The sequence below is a fragment of the Apodemus sylvaticus genome, chromosome 1 (genome assembly GCF_947179515.1).
Source record: "Apodemus sylvaticus chromosome 1, mApoSyl1.1, whole genome shotgun sequence".
Lineage (NCBI taxonomy): Eukaryota > Metazoa > Chordata > Mammalia > Rodentia > Muridae > Apodemus > Apodemus sylvaticus.
Window position 1 is genome coordinate 49,599,936 of NC_067472.1, and position 17,665 is coordinate 49,617,600.

Here is a 17,665-nt window from a genome sequence, read left to right on the forward strand (position 1 = left end):
CCTCCCCATATATCCCATAAGCTCTCTTCCTTCCACCCATTCCCCAATCAACCCCCCCTCCAATTCTCTGTCCTGGTAATCCCATACATTGCTGCATCAAGCATTTCCAGGACCAGGGCCCTCTCCTTCCTTGTTCTTGGGAATGATTTGGTAAGTGAATTGTCTCTTGGGTATTCAGATCTTCTGGACTAATATCCACTTATCAGTGACTACATTCCATATGTGTTCTTTTGTGAATGGGTTACCTCACTTAGTATGATATTTTCCAGTGCCAACCATTTGCATAAGAATCTCATGAATTCATTGTTTTTAATTGGTGAGTAGTATTCCATTGTGTAAATATACCACATTTTTCTGTATCTGTTCCTCCATTGAGGTACATCTGGGTTCTTTCCAGCTTCTGGCTATTATAAATAAGGCTTGTATGAACATAGTGGATCATGTGTGCTTATTGTATGACAGGCAATACTCTGGATATATGCCCAGGAGTGGTATAGCAGGGTTCTCTGGAAGTGTCATGCCCAGTTTTCTGAGGAACCGTCAGACTGATTTCCAATGTTGTTGTACCATCTTATGATCCCACCAGCAGTGGCGGAGTGTTGGCATCCTCACCAACACCTACTGTCTCCTGAGTTTTTAACGTTAGCCATTCTGACTGGTGTGAGTGAAATCTCAGGGTTGTTTTGATTTGCATTTTCCTGATGACTAATGATGTTGAACATTTCTTAAGGTGCTTCTCAGCCATGCAAATTTATTCATGTGAGAATTTTTTGTTTAGCTCTGTACCCCATTTTAAAAAAGGGATATTAGGCTCTCTGGAGTCTAACTTTTTGGGTTCTTTGTACATATTGGATATTAGCCCTCTGTCTGATGTAGGCTTGGTGAAGATCTTTTCCCAATTTGTTGGTTGCCGTTTTGTCCTTTTGACAGTGTCCTTTGCCTTACAGAAACTTGGTAATTTTATGAGGTCCCATTTGTCAATTCTTGACCTTAGAGCATAAACTATTGGTGTTCTGTTCAGGAAAATTTCCCCTGTGCCCTGTGCCCAATACTCTTCCCCAGTTTCTTTTCTATTAGTTTCAGTGTACCTGCTTTTACATGGAGGTCCTTTCTCCATTTGGAGTTGAGCTTAGTACAAGGAGATAAGAATGGATCAATTTGGATTCTTCTGCATATTAACCAATTCTTAAAGATTTTTAAAAATAATAAAGTATGTGTTTAGGTGCTTTGTCTATGTGTACCTCTATCTACAATACGTGACTCATGTCCAAACAGGTCAGAAGAGAGTTTCAGACAGATCCTGTGATACTGGATTATTGACCATTTTTAGCTGCATATCGACTTCCAACCACTAAAATATTTCAAACCCACATTCTACTCTTAAAAAAATTATGCCCTTCTGTTGATTAATTGATATCACTAATGGAGAACAAGACAGAAATGATATGGTTCATCCTGATGGGACTCACTGATGATCCAGACCTGCAGCTTCCCCTCTTCATCATATTTCTTCTCATCTATACCATCACCCTTGTAGGGAACCTGGGGCTGATCCTGTTGATTCTCTTGGACTCTCGGCTTCACACCCCCATGTACATTTTTCTAAGTAACCTGTCCTTAGTGGATTTCTGTTACTCTTCAACAGTCACTCCAAAGGTCATGGCTGGATTCCTTATAGGAGACAAGATCATGTCCTACAATGCTTGTGCCTCTCAGATGTTCTTTTTTGCAAACTTTGCTAATGTGGAAAACTATCTTTTGGTTTCAATGGCCTACGACCGCTATGCAGCAGTGTGTAAACCCCTACATTATGCAACCACCATGACAACACATATGTGTGCATGTCTAGTTATTTGCTGTTATATCTGTGGTTTGCTGAATGCTTCCATATATACTCTGAATGCATTAAGTCTCACCTTCTGTGAGTTAAATGAGATCCATCATTTTTTCTGTGACATTCCAGCAGTCATGATTGTATCTTGTTCTCATAGATATGTTCATGACCTGGTTCTTATGTCTGTAGCCAGTTTCAATATCTTTTTTGCTCTTATACTTATTTTAATATCCTACACATTCATTTTCACCAACATACTAAAGATGCACTCCAATTCAGGATATCGCAAAGTCCTCTCCACTTGTGCCTCACACTTCACAGCTGTCTCTATTTTCTATGGGACAATCATATTCATGTACTTGCAGCCCAGGTCCAGTCTGTCCATGGATACTGACAAAATTGCATCTGTGTTCTACACCATGGTCATTCCCATGTTGAACCCTCTTGTTTACAGCCTAAGGAACAAGGATGTGAAGAATGCATTTAAAAAGATTGTATTAAGATCAAGATAATATTTGCAGCTCTGATTTTATTTATCTTTTGGGAATGTAAACCTGCAAAATTCACTGATTGAATCTGAAATATATATTGAATCATATTTTCCATTCTATAATGAATTCAAGAAAAAAGTGACCTCTTCTTCTCTGCAATAGTATGTCAGGTTTCAAAAACTTAAGATTTTGTTCAGAAGAGTGAAACAAACATCAAATGACTATAATAACTTTAGGTCAGCTTGTGAAAAAATTATTGAATATATTATCATATTCAATCCTTTTCCATGCAAATGTTTTTCTCTCACATCAATATAATTCTATGTAATCAGGTGAGGAATAAAATCATTAAAGAAGAGACACACTCATATTTTTCTTCTGAAGACTTATACAAATGGATATCAGAAAGTTTGCAGTTCCTGCAGTCCCTGCAGTGGTAATCATGATACACAGTGAGTGAAAGAAAAACATAAATGTTCTCATCTGATTGAAGAATAAAGAGAATATAGTACTCAGATAACTTGTATTTTATGTATACTAATGATGAAAGCAAATATCTACGATTTTAGAATGTACTAAAGATCGTTAAGGTTTAATCAGGGATGGGGAATGATGGAAAAGAGAGGGAGTCTTAGCTAAATGAAGGTTGTATAAAAATGTCACATGAGAACTTACTGTTACCACCGGGTAGTGGTAGCGCATGCATGCCTTTAAACCCAGCACTTGTAAGGCAGAGGCAGGCAGGTTTCTGAGTTCGAAGCCAACCTGGTCTACAGAGTGAGTTCCAGGACAGCTAGGGCTACACAGAGAAACCATGTCTCAAAAAAAGCCTACTGTTTTGTATTTCTTTTAATATTTTACTTTGTGAGATTATATCACTACATTATTTATCATTCACATTTCCTCCCTTTTAGCACTCCAGTATTCCCACTCCACACATTTAAATTTGATATATCAATTATCAAACTAATAGCCTGTTTTTCACTAATTCTTACTGCAAGCATACATATTCATCTATATGCATATATATTCCTAAACATTGCCTGGAAATTTAATTGATATGTTTTCCCTGGGGAAAATTACTTATGTTTCCAGCTTTTCTCAGTTGCAGGTGTGATGTCTTACTATATTTTCCATGTGTACTTTGGCATGTCCAGAGTAGCCATTGCTCATGATTGCCCAGAAATGTTGGTTAAAATTAGAGGGTGCAGCTTTTGATATTACTAGGAGAAAGAATCTCGTAGCAAATGCCTTGTTCCTCTGGCTCTTTAAATGATGTCAAATCCTTTTCAGCAATGAGAGATAGGGGCAAGGGTGCTCTGTAGATATATATGTCGCAACTGGCCTTCATGAATCTGAATTTTGATTGTTTATGGATTTTGGTTTCCGTGGGAAAAGAATGAAGAAAAATTGTAAGATATAAGTGATCTCATGTGAACTATGATTAAAGGGGGCACCTTAGGGAAGAGAGAAGTGAGGGAGTGATCCAGAAAAAATGAGAATGTGGTTAAAATAATAATTAGGAACTCTGAGAAAGTTACAAGAAATCACACTAGTAAGTATTGATCTAAAAGCTGTATAATACAAATAATTCAGTATATAAATATACATATTTAGTGTTAAATTTTCGTTCTCATATGTGCTGGTAATAATTCCTCCAAGAGTAAAAGACCACATAACAAACACACTAATATCAGACATGAAAAGCCTTCTTTTGAGTTGCTGGACAGGGATGTCTAAGAGATTCCCCAAATAAGCAGCTTATTGCTAATACCTTCCACTGCTCCCTAGAGTTAAAAGGTAAATCATTATTGCTGAAGATTCTATGCACTTCAGAAACAGAACCTACAAACCACTGAGCTGAAACTGACCTGAATATGCCCTTCATCAGTCTAGATTTCATGGTTAAAGAAATACTATAGTAACCTTGAAATCATGGAGACAACTACGTGTTTTAACCAGGTATGATTCTTGGGAATCTCATCAACTACCAACATTGCATAACCTTAACCCTAACCCTCACACAATTAGGTTATTATTAAACTTTATTAACCAATTAGTGCTAGCTAACTTATGGTCATTGGAAGAGAACCTACACAACCTCTAACTTTCTAAATCAGCACAAGCTCTCACAACAATAGGAACATTTTCTTTTATGCCCACATATAAACATAGAAAACTATTTGTTTCTATGTCAAGGAGAAAACATACATGAAAGTAAGATGCTTACGTGTGTAGGTATCTTATGCTGCTAAATACTGTGTATCCTGAAAGTGGTTGAGATGCAAAAATACCAGTATTGATTGTGGGGCATTGCCTTATGAATTGATAGGGCATATGTGAAGTCCCGTTAAAGCAATACAGATTTTCATTATTTCTCTGGATTATACTGTAAATCATTGATAAAATTGTATAGCTGAAGGTAACATTAAAACTTTGTTGCAGAATATAAAGAAATTACCCTGAAACTGAGCTTTCAAGATACCAGAATGTTGCAGAAGGTGGTAAAAAGTCTGCTGAGAGAAAAACGTTTTCAACTGTCTTCCCTGTCTGTGAATATTGAACTAAAATGCTAACCTCCCAGACTGTTAGGAAGGCAACTCTTGATCTGAAGCCTAGTCTATAAGAGAGAATTTAAGGCTGGTACTACTTATTTTTATTAGTTAAAATAAAGAACCAACCAACCAAACAAACAAACAAAAATCATGACTGAGGAGTTTCTATGTCCTGGTATGAGGAGTGGAAGGAATAACACCTACTACTTTTGTATAGCTGAATGGTGCCAAACTGCTTTCTGGATATTTGTTTATACCAATAGACAGACCCAGCCTTAACAAAAGAAAAATGCTACTCTATGAATGAAAAGAAAGAGAGGGGGAATGGAAGGAGGAAGGGAATTAGGAATGGAGGGAGGAAGGAAGAAAAGTGTTATTTCCAGCCTTATTCAGAGCAGTTTCTTTTTTCCTGTGAATAGTGATGAGCACAGACACCCAACTCATGACTTATCAAGGTGCAGAGGCAAAGTGATGTTCCAGCTCCTGAGACCATCTATGCTACCTATTAAAAACCTAAAGGAACATCATAGAGTAGGGGTAGTTGCAAACCGCAGGCCACATGCTTAGTCCTGGTTTAACAACATGAGTCCTCAAAGTCAGGAGTGAAAGTCAGGCATAAGGGAGACAAACTAGAATTGAGTGAGTATAATAGTATGCATAATGTGCCCGTATGATATTGTCAAGGAGGAAATTGAACAAAATTTAAAAAACAGGAAGCACATTATTATTACTAATTTGCATAGTTTCAGATATCAGTAAAACTTTAATTTTTAAAAATGTAATAATACTTTAGATCTCTGCAGGCAGGTAAGTTGCTTCTTCCCTAGGAAAACTGGATGGCAACTCCTTAAGTATTCTCATGGGGGAAACCTCCAAATCTCACCCAGTCAGTATAAATTCTCTCAAGATCCATGCACTATTATGCAAATCCCCATTGACTGTGGTCACAGTGTTTTGAACAACATCTTGCAGGGCATGACTCAGTGGACATCATTAACCTTGTGAGTGATAATCATTGTAAATACAAAAATTCTCTACTTACCTGAAGACTTGCTGTGAGCGTTTAGTCTGCATCAAGGAATGTCCACATAGAAGATACACAGGATGTACTTGTCTACTTTGAGTGTGTATTAATTGTGCAGAAGAATGATTTTCATTATGACATTTTCTACATGTATATAATGTAAGATGATCATAGCCACTGCTAATTGATTGACTTAGAATGATTGCTTCTTTATCAGTTAGCTAACTGCACTTCATTATTGATCAAAATGACATAAAAGTTGTACAGGAAGAATTACAGCATATTTATTTTACCTATGAAGATGAGGTAAGTTGACTTTTCCCAGGAAAAATAATTCCATTGACTTCATGTTGATTTTATATTCGATCCATGCTTGCATTCTTTCTGCCAGGTTTCTTTGCATTAGAGAAGGCAGAGCTCCTATAATACAATTTTGGCAATATACTGTTGTAGTTTTTATGACTTCAATATTTTTCAATATTGCATGTTCCTTGGATTCCCTCAAAATGTTTTGTTTCTACATTATGTTTGCACTTGAAAAGATAAATTCATACAAAGCCATAGGTGGCCTATATCTGATATAAATTATATGTGCACCAAATGAGATGTTCAAAAGTATTTTATGTAAACAGCATGGTGAGAGTGGTCCCTGAATCCTATAATCTATATATACCATGGAGACTTCATCAGTTTGTTTGGTAAATAATGGTCATATCTCCCACTAAATACAGACAAATACTAGCAGACTTTTTGTGGCATTATATTAGTTATATCTTTGCAGGAGAGTTCAAACAGATGAAAATGCAAAATGTGGAATGTGACTATGCCAAGTTTAAAGAGCTCATATCGAATTACAAATTAATAAACTACAAACTTTATTTCAAAGTTACTTTTAATCTCATGCTTGCTATTATGGAGTGGCTTAAGCTTTTAAATCTGCATCCTTTCCTAAAAGACACAGAGACAGACAAACACACAAAGACAGAAAGAGACATCTATACACAACTCCTTCATTATAATTGAATCACGTGCTAAACTTGGCCATGTGTATTAAAATTGGCAACCTGATAATTTCAAAAGCAGAAAGCAAAAGAATTTGCTAAAGATTGATAGGAGGAATGATAATCAGAAATGCTTCACTAGGGGAGGGTGTCTTACCAATGTGTTCTGAAGAGAAACAAATTTAGAAATGGTTTTACTGCTATACAAGGACAGATTCAAATTAAATTTAAATGTTATAAAATTTAGAAAGAGATCTATGTTGAAGACAGTTTGCCACTAATCTGTGAGTAGCCAAAAATCACAATACTAATAAGACAATGAATTAATTTTAAGAAGGCATGGCTTCTCTATATTTTAATCTCACTGCCCATTCTCCTAGCTATCACTTCCACAAATTTTCCCTCTAATCCTTCTGTCCTTCTCTTGGATTCCAATACCTGTATCTATTTTAGGGGGCACACATTTCTAGGCCCTTGTTTCCCAGTACAAAAGATTAAACAAAAGACATCTGTTTAGAAATAGTAACAGAAACCTGGGATTCTAGTAATGGTGAGTTTGTGCCAAGGTACTCATGTACTTATATTATCTTAAATTTATCTAAAATTCAGTTTGGAGTCTCATACTTGGGAATCAGAATGTGTTAAATAAGATCAAGGATGCAAAGCAAAGAGTGGCATTTTTTTATTTAAAATATGAATAAACTATCCAAACTTTGTGCTCCATGACTTAAATTAATGCAATCACAATTCTAGTACAATTAAGAAGATACATGGAATGGACATCTAAAGTCCCCTTTTTAGAGAAGTCCATGAAAACAAACAACAGAGAAATTAAGTTTTTTATTTAGCTCAGAACTGATTTGGAAATATTTCATATATCACATCTAACACATAATTAAATAATCTCAATATCTGTACATGAACTACAAAAATTTAAAGTTGGATAGGAAAACAATTAATTGCTGAAGTTTGGCATATTTAACTTTCTATATAACTAATATACCAAATTTAATTTGGGGAAAGTTTAGTTTCTACATAATTTCAAAGTACTGATTATTTTTTAACTAGGTCATATTCCACACATATGGATTTCTATTTTAATTCAGCTTTTTTATCACCGTATTTTTCTTTTCCAATAGCTGTGAGCATTCCAATGACTGAACATGACTTTGAAGGAGAATAATACAAGAGTGACAGAGTTTCTCCTGCTGGGACTCACCAATGACCCAGGATTACAGTTACCCCTATTTATGATATTTCTCTTCATTTACAGCATCACCTTGGTGGGAAATTTGGTGCTGATAATAATAATTGTCCTGGACTCTTGTCTCCATACCCCTATGTACATTTTTCTAGGTAACCTGTCCTTGGTTGATTTTTGTTACTCCTCAGCTGTCACACCCACAGTCATGACTGGGCTTCTAATAGAAAACAAGGTCATTTCCTATAATGACTGTGCTGCTCAGATGTTCTTTTTTGTAGCATTTGCTACTGTGGAAAATTACCTCTTGGCATCAATGGCCTATGATCGCTATGCAGCAGTGTGTAAGCCATTACACTATGCCACCACTATGACTACAAGTGTGTGTGCCTATCTTTCTATAGGTTCCTATGCTTTTGGGTTCCTGAATGCCTCCATTAACACTGGAAACACTTTCAGTCTTTTCTTCTGTAAGTCTAATATAGTCCATCATTTCTTCTGTGATATTCCAGCAGTTATGGTTCTGTCTTGCTCTGACAGGCATTTCAGTGAGATGCTTCTTGTTTATGTAGGGAGCTTCAGTATATTTTTTGCTCTATTGGTTATTTGTATATCCTACGTATTCATTTTTATCACAATCTTTAAAATGCACTCAAGTGCTGGATATGGGAAGGCTGTATCCACTTGTGCCTCACACTTCACTGCAGTGTCCATTTTCTATGGGACAATCATATTCATGTATTTGCTGCCCAGCTCCAGTCACTCAATGGACACTGACCAAATTGCATCTGTATTCTACACCATGATTATACCTATGCTGAATCCTCTGGTCTACAGTCTTCGGAACAAAGAAGTCAAAAGAGCATTCACAAAGTTTTTTCACTGGAAAAATAGCCCGTAGTGATTTTTTTAATGTTGTAGATTAATAATACTTATCATTTTTCTTGTACATGCAATTAAATTCCAGAATGGATTATCATATTTCTGTGACTCTAAGGTATAGAGATATAGACAAAGAAAAATATGGAATTCAATAGATTATGAGGATTATTTTATTCTTCTTGACAATATTCCTATGATGAATATTTGTGTACTCTTTAATTCAAAACTCCTTAAGTGTGATCCTACTATCAATAAAATGTAGATAATATTTAAAAATGATTCATAAGCATGCATTTTTTATATTTCATGTTAATTGACAGCTCATAAATAAATTTTATACACATTGTCTATGTTCACACATTTTAAACTCTTGCCTGCTGTCTCAATGATACCTTTTGACTCTTGCTTTGATTTGTCAGAAAAGAATTGAAATTTTTTCTAACACTGGATCAGCAAGAGTCATTTTTGTAGTAACAGTTCCTAGCACAAGCATAGAATAGCCTTATAATTACATGATTTCCTTGAATGAATGTTTAGATCATAATATGCCTCTGATACAATGAAGCTAAGCACTTCTAAATAAATTCTTACTGTATGTACAGAATTTGTTTACCACAAAGTGACAGGGAAAAGCTTGAGATAAAAGGATGTTATATATATATATATATATATATATATATATATATATATATATATATATATATATATATCTTGCTTCAATAATGTTACAATTAAATTTATTTATTTTTTTGTTTTGTTTTTTTATTCGATGTATTCTTTATTTACATTTCAAATGATTTCCCCTTTTCTGGTTCCCCACTCCCGAAAGTCCCATAAGCCCTCTTCCCTCCCCCTGTTCCCCCATCTACCCCTTCCCACTTCCCTGTTCTGGTATTCCCCTATACTGCTGCACTGAGTCTTTCCAGAACCAAGGGCCACTCCACGGATCTTCTTGGACATCATTTAATATGTGGATTATGTCTTGCATATTCAAAGTTTCTAGATGGAGCTGGAGAACATCATACTAAGTGAGGTAACCCAGTCTCTAAAGATCAATCATGGTATGCACTCACTGATAAATTTATTTTTTTAAATTAAAATTTCAGAAGTTCTGTGAAATAGATTATCTAGACATTATCAGAACAAGCGTTCAAAGCTCCACATTGGGATTAAAAGAATGGCTTAAAATTTCCTGAACGAAAGTTATTGTTCCTTTTTGGAAGCCATTTTTGTGGTCTTGATACGATTTGTGAACTAGAAACTAATAAAATAACTGTAAAACATTCTGATTTCATACATTCATGCACACAAGAGTGTGGTCATTGGATCATATTGTATTCTCAAGATTATAGCCACGTATTAGCCCACTATCAGATGTAGAGTTGGTTAAGATGCTTTCCCAATCTGTTAGCTGCCATTTTGTCCTATTGACAATGTCCTTTGCCTTACAGAGGCTTTGCAATTTTATGAGGTGTCATTTCTCAATGCTTGATCTTAGGGCATAAGCTGTTGGTATACTGCTCAGGAAATTATCCCTTGTGCCCATGTGCTCAAGACTTTCTCCCACTTTCTTTTATATTACCTTCAGTGTATCTTGTTTTATATGGCAGTACTTGATCCACTTGGACTTGAGCTTTGAATATGGAGATAAGAATGGATTGATTAGAATTCTTCTGCATGCTAACCACCAATTGAAACATCATCATTTGTTGAAAAGGCGTTCTTTTTTCCCACTGGATTGATTTAGCTCCAGTCAAAGATCAAATGACCATAGGTATGTTGGTTCATTTCTGGATCCTCACCTCTATTCCATTGATCTACATGCCTGTCACTGTACCAATTCCATGCAGTTTTTTTTTTTTCACTATTGCTCTGTAGTAAAGATTGACGTGCGGGATTCTGATTTCCCCAGAAGTTCTTTTATAGCTGAGAATACTTCTCATTATCCTGGGTTTTTTGTTATTCCAAATGAATTTGTGAATTGCTGTTTATAACTCTATAAAGAATTGAGTTGGAATTTTGATGGGATTGCATTGAACCTATAGACTGCTTTTGGCAAGATGGCCATTTTTATTATATTAATTCACCCAAGCCATGAGCATGAGAGATCTTTCCATCTTCTGAGATGTTCTTCAATTTCTTTCTTCAGAGACCTGAAGTTCTTGTCATACAGATCAATCACTTGCTTGGTTAGAGTCATGCCAAGATACTTTATACTATTTTTTTAATTTTTTTATTTTTTAATGATATATTTTTATTTACATTTCAAATAATTTCCCCTTTTCTGGGTCCCCACTCCCCGCAAGTCCCATAAGCCCTCTTCTCTCGCCCTGTTCCCCCATCTACCCCTTCCAACTTCTCTGTTCTGGAATTCCCCTTTACTATTGCACTGAGTCTTTCCAGAACCAGGCGCCATTCCTCCATTCTTTTTGGACATCATTTAATGTGTGAATTATGTCTTGGGTATTCAAAGTTTCTAGGCTAATATCCACTTATCAGTGAGCGCATACCATGATTGATCTTTTGAGACTGTGTTACCTCACTTAGTGTGATGTTCTCCAGCTCCATCCATTTGTCTAAGAATTTCATGATTTCATTGTTTCTAATGGCTGAATAGTTCTCCATTGTGTAAATATACCACATTTTTTTATCCATTCCTCCATTGAAGGACTCCGGGGTTCTTTCCAGCTTCTTGCTATTACAAATAGGGCTGCTATGAACATAGTGGAGCATGTGTCATTATTGCATGCTGAAGAATCCTCTGGGTATTTGCCCAGGAGTGGTATAGCAGGGTCCTCAGGAAGTGTCATGCCCAGTTTTCTGAGGAACTGCCAGACTGATTTCCAAAGTGGTTGAACCATCTTACAGCCCCACCAGCAGTGGAGAAGTGTTCTTCTTTCTCCACATCCTCGCCAACACCTGCTGTCTCCTGAGTTTTTGACCTTAGCTATTCTGACTGGTGTGAGGTGAAATCTCAGAGTTGTTTTGATGTGCATTTCCCTAATGATTAATGATGTTGAACATTTCTTAAGGTGTTTCTCAGCCCTCCGAAATTCTTCATTGTTTAGCTCAGTACCCCACTTTTTAATGGGGTTATTTGGTTCTATGGTATTTGTTTTGTGTGGGTATGGGCTGGATGTTTAAACATTAAGGATGTAGTCCTATTGAAATAAATTGATATTTATTCTCAATGGTTCAGACATTTAACAAATGTGAAAGAATGAATTTCTATTTTTCAGTAATATTTTCATTTATTACTTGGATATTTCACATCTTTTTTTAATATTTTTATTTTCTATATTCTTTGTTTACATTCCAAATGATTTCCCCTTTGCCAGATCCCCCCTCCCCATATGTCCCATAAACCTTCTTCTCTCCATCCATTCTCTGATCACCTCCCTCCTTTTTCTTTGTCCTTATATTCCCCTCCAATGCTAGGTGAATCCTTTCCAAAATCAGGAGCCTCTCCATACTTCTTCATGGGAGTCATTTGCTATGCGATTTGTGCCTTGGGTATTCAGGGCTTCTGGGCTAATTAATATCCACTTATCAGAGATTGAATTCCAAGTGTATTCTTTTGTGATTGGGTTACCTCACTTAGGATGATATTTTCCAGATCAAACCATTTGCCTAAAAATTTTATGAATTCATTGTTTCTAATTGTGGAGTAAGTATTCCATTGTGTATATATACCATATTTTCTGTATCCATGCCTCCTTTGAGGGCTATCTGGGTTCTTTCCAGCTTCTGGCTATTATAAATAAGGCTGCTATGAACATAATGGAGCATGTGTCTTTATTGTATGCCACGGAATCCTTTGGGTATAGGCCCAGGAGAGGTATAGCAGGGTCCTCTGGAAGTGTCATGTCCAGGTTTCTGAGGAACTGCCAGATTGATTTCCAAAGTGGTTGTAACATCTTACAGCCCCACCAGCAGTGGAGAAGTGTTCCTCTTTCTCCACATCCTCGCCAACACCTGCTGTCTCCTGAGTTTTTGACCTTAGCCATTCTGACTGGTGTGAGGTGAAATCTCAGGGTTGTTTTGATCTGCATTTCCCTAATGACTAATGATGTTGATCACTTCTTAAGGTGCCTCTCGGCCATCTGAATTTCTTCAGGTGAAAATTCTTTGTTTAGATCTGTACCCCATTTTTAATAGGGTTATTTGGTTCCCTGGGGTCTAACTTCTTGAGTTCTTTGCATATATTGGATATTAGCCCTCTACCAGATGTAGGGTTGGTGAATATCCTTTCCCAATTTGATGGTTCTCATTTTTTCCTTTTAACAGTGTCCTTTGCCTTACTGAAACTTTGTAATTTTATGAGGTCCCATTTGTCAATTCTTGATCTTAGAGCATAAGCTATTGGTGATCTCTTCAGGAACTTTTCCCCTGTGCCCATGTCCTCAAGGGTCTTCCCCAGCTCCTTTTCTATTAGTTTCAGTGTGTCTGGTTTTACATGGAGGACCTTGATCCACTTGGAGTGAAGTTTAGTACATGGAGATAAGAATGGATCAATTCACATTCTTCTGCATGCTGACCTCCAATTGAACCAGCACCATCTGTTGAAAAGGCTATCTTTTTTCCCCTGGATGTTTTCAGCTCCTTTGTCGAAGATCAAGTGACCATAGGTGTGTGGATTCATTTCTGGATCTTCAATTCTATTCCACTGGTCCACTTGTCTGTCACTGTGGAAATACCATGCAGTTTTTAACACTATTGCTCTGTAATATTGCTTGAAGTCAGGGATACTGATTCCCCCAGAATTTCTTTTGTTGTTGAGAATAGTTTTAGCTATCCTGGGTTTTTTGTTATTCCACGTGTATTTGAGAATTGCTTTTTCTAACTCTGTGAAGAACTGAGTTGGGGTTTTGATGGGGATTGCGTTGAATCTGTAGATCGCTTTTGGCAAGATGGCCATTTTAACTACATTAATCCTGCCGATCCACGAGCATGGCAGATTTTTCCATTTTCTGAGGTCTTCTTCGATTTCCTTCTTCAGAGACCTGAAGTTCTTGGAGTATAGATCTTTCACTTGTTTGGTTAGAGTCACACCAAGATATTTTATATTGTTTGTGGCTATTGTGAAGGATGTCATTTCCCTAACTTCTTTCTCAGCCTGCTTATCCTTTGAGTATAGGAAGGCAACTAATTTGCTTGAGTTGATTTATAACCAGCCACTTTGCTGAAGTTGTTTATCAGCTGTAGGAATTCTCTGGTGGAGGTTTTCGGGTCACTTAAGTAGACTATCATGCCATCTGCAAATAGTGATAATTTGACTTCTTCCTTTTCAATTTGTATCCCCTTTACCTCTTTATGTTGTCTAATTGCTCTAGCTAGAACTTCAAGTACTATATTGAAAAGATATGGAGAGAGAGGACAGCCTTGTCTATTCCCTGAATTTAGTGGTATTGCTTCAAGTTTCTCTCCATTTAGTTTGATGTTGGCTACTGGTTTGCTGTATATTGCTTCAATGATGTTTAGGTATGGGTCTTGAATTCCTGTTCTTTCCAAGACTTTTAGCATGAAAGGATGCTGAATTTTGTCAAATGCTTTATCTGCATCTAATGAGATGATCATATGTTTTTTTTTCTTGAGTTTGTTTATGTAGTGAATAGCATTGATGGATTTCTTTATATTGAATCATTCCTGCATCCCGGGGATGAAGCCTACTTGATCGTGGTGGATGATCGTTTTGATGTGTTCTTGGATTCGGTTGGCGAGAATTTTATTAAGTATTTTTGCATTAATATTCATAAACAAAATTGGCCTGAGGTTCTCTTTCTTTGTTGGATCTTTGTGTGGTTTTGGTATCAGCGTAGTTGTGGCTTCATAGAACGAGCTGGGTAGATTTCCTTCTGTTTCTATTTTGTGGAATAGTTTGAAGAGTATTGGTGTTAGGTCTTCTATGAAGGTCTGATAGAATTCTGCACTGAAGCCATCTGGTCCCGTGCTTTTTTTGGTTGGGAGACTTTCCATGACCCTTTTTTATTTCTTCGGCTGCTATGGGACTGTTTACATGATCTATTTGATCCTGATTTAGTTTTGGTGTCAGATATCTGTCTAGGAACTGTCCATTTGCTCCAGATTCTCCAGTTGTGTTGAGTATAGGCTTTTGGAGTAAGATCTAATAATTTTTTGAATTTCCTCAATATCTGTTGTTATATCTCCAATTTCATTTCTAAGTTTTTTAATCTGGATACTGTCTTTGTGCCCTTTGGTTAGTCTGGCAAAGGTTTTATCTATCTTGTTGATTTTCTCAAAGAACCAGATCCTGGTTTTGTTGATTTTTTTTTTGTATGGTTCTCTTTGTTTCTACTTTATTGATTTCGGCCCTGAGTTTGATGATTTCCTGCCTTCTACTCCTCCTGGTTGAAATAACTTCTTTTTGTTCCAGGGCTTTCAGGTGTGTCATTAAGCTGTTAGTGTGTGCTCTCTCCATTTTCTTTTTGGAGGCACTCAGGGCTATGAGTTTTCCTCTCAGCACTGCTTTCATTGTGTCCCATAGATTTGGGTATGTTGTGTCTTCATTTTCATTAAGTTCTAAAAAGTCTTTAATTTCTTTTAGAATATTGTTCAGTTTCCACGTGTATGTGTGTTTTCTGTTGTTTTTGTTGCTATTGAAGACCACTTTTACTCCATGGTAATCTGATAGGAGGCATGGGATTAGTTCAATCTTCTTATATTTGTTGAGGTCTGTCTTGTGACCAATTATATGGTCGATTTTGGAGAAGGTGCCATGAGGTGCTGAGAAAAAGGTATATTCTTTTGCTCTATATATATCTGTTAAATCTAATTGGTCCAAAGCTTCAATTAGTTTCACTGTGTTCCTGTTCAGTTTCTGTTTTCCTGATTGAGGAAAGTGCAGTGTTGATGTCACCCACAATTATTGTGTTAGGTGCAATGTGTGCTTTGAGCTTTAATAAAGTTCCTTTTATGAATGAGGGTGCCCTTGCATTTGGAGCATAGATGTTCAGGATTGAAAGTTCTTCTTGTTGTATTTTTCCTTTGACCAGCAAGAAGTGTCCCTCAGAGTCTCTTTTGATGGCTTTAGGTTGAAAGTCAATTTTATCTGATATTAGAAAGGCTAATCCAGCTTGTTTCCTGAGACCATTTGCTTGTAAAATTGTCTTTCAGCCTTTTACTCTAAGGTAGTGTTTGTCTTTGAACCTGAGGTGTGTTTCCTGTATGCAGCAAAATGTAGGGTCCTGTTTACGTATCCAGTCAGTTAGTCTATGTCTTTTTATTGGGGCATTGAGCCCATTGATGTTAAGAGATATTAAGGAATATTACTTCCTGTCATTTTTGATATTATTTTTTAAATTTGATTGGTTAACTTCTTTTGGATTTGATGAAAGAAGGTTACTATGTTGCTTTTTCCAGGGTGAAGATTCCCTCCTTGTATTGCTATTTTCCTCCTATTATCCTTTGTAGGGCTGGGTTTATGGATAGATATTGGCTAAACTTGCATTTGTCATGGAATATCTTAGTTTCTCCATCTACGGTGATTGAGAGTTTTGCTGGGTATAGTAGTTTTGGCCGGCATATGTGTTCTCTTAGAGTCTGCATGAGATCTGCCCAGGATCTTCTAGCTTTCATAGTCTCAGGTGTGAAGTCTGCTGTGATTCTGATAGGTCTTCCTTTATATGTTACTTGGACTTTTTCTCTTACTGCCTTTAATATTCTTTCTTTGTTTAGAACATTTAGGGTTTTGATTATTATGTGACAGGAGGTATTTCTGTTCTGGTCCAGTCTGTTTGGAGTTCTGTAGGCTTCTTGTATATTCATGGGCATCTCTCTCTTTAGGTTAGGGAAGTTTTCTTCCATAATTTTATTGAAGATATTTGCTGGCCCTTTAAGTTTTAAATCTTCACTCTCATCTATGCCTATAATCCTTACGTTTGGTCTTCTCATTTTGTCCTGGATTTCCTGGATGTTTTAGGTTACAAGCTTTTTGCATTTTGCCTTTTCTTTAACTGTTGAGTCCATGGTTACTATGGTATCTTCAGCATCTGAGATTCTTTCTTCTATCTCTTGTATTCTGTTGTTGATATTTGCATCTATGTCCCCTGTTTTCTTCCGAACATTTTCTATCTCCAAAGTTGTCTCCCTTTGAGTTTTTTTAGTTGTTTCTACTTCTGATTTTCGATCCTGGATGATTTTGCTTAACTCCTTCACTTGCTTGTTTGTGCTTTCCTATAATTCTTTAAGACCTTTTTGTGTTTCCTCTTTCATGACCTCAGCCTGTTGACCAAAGTTCTCCTGTATTTCTTTAAGTGATTTTTGCGTTTCCTCCCTATTGGCTTTTGTATTCTCTTGAATTTCTTTCAATGATTTTTATGTTTCCCTTGCAAGGGCTTCTAACTTTTGATCCATTTTCTCCTGAATTTCTTGTATTTCCTTCATGCGTTCCTCTTCCAGCATCAAGACCAGTGATTTTAAATCCAAATCTTGTTTTTCTGGTGTGATGGGGTATCCAGGACATGCTTTGATAAGGAGAATTGGGTCCAGATGCTTCCATATTGCCTTGATTTCTGTTAGTGACGTTTCTCTGTTTGCCTTTTGCCATCTAGTTCTCACTGGTGTTAGTTCATCTTGTTGTCAATGCTGGACTCACCAGTGCAAGCTGCCTCTTCCCAGGTGCCCTCTGGTGTACACCAGTCCTCTTGCACTTCCTGGA

At 36.6% G+C, this 17,665-nt stretch overlaps 2 protein-coding genes across 2 annotated transcripts; both read left to right on the forward strand.

Moving 5' to 3' along the window:
• Positions 1-1,419: 1,419 nt before the first annotated feature.
• On the forward strand, positions 1,420-2,346 carry LOC127678126 (olfactory receptor 5B3-like). The gene has a single exon (XM_052172916.1). It carries the CDS (start codon positions 1,423-1,425, stop codon positions 2,344-2,346), a length of 924 nt encoding a protein of 307 aa, XP_052028876.1. The 5' UTR covers positions 1,420-1,422.
• A 5,722-nt stretch (positions 2,347-8,068) lies between these two features.
• On the forward strand, positions 8,069-9,007 carry LOC127695970 (olfactory receptor 5B3-like). Its single transcript, XM_052198741.1, has one exon. It carries the CDS (start codon positions 8,069-8,071, stop codon positions 9,005-9,007), a length of 939 nt encoding a protein of 312 aa, XP_052054701.1.
• Positions 9,008-17,665: the final 8,658 nt, after the last annotated feature.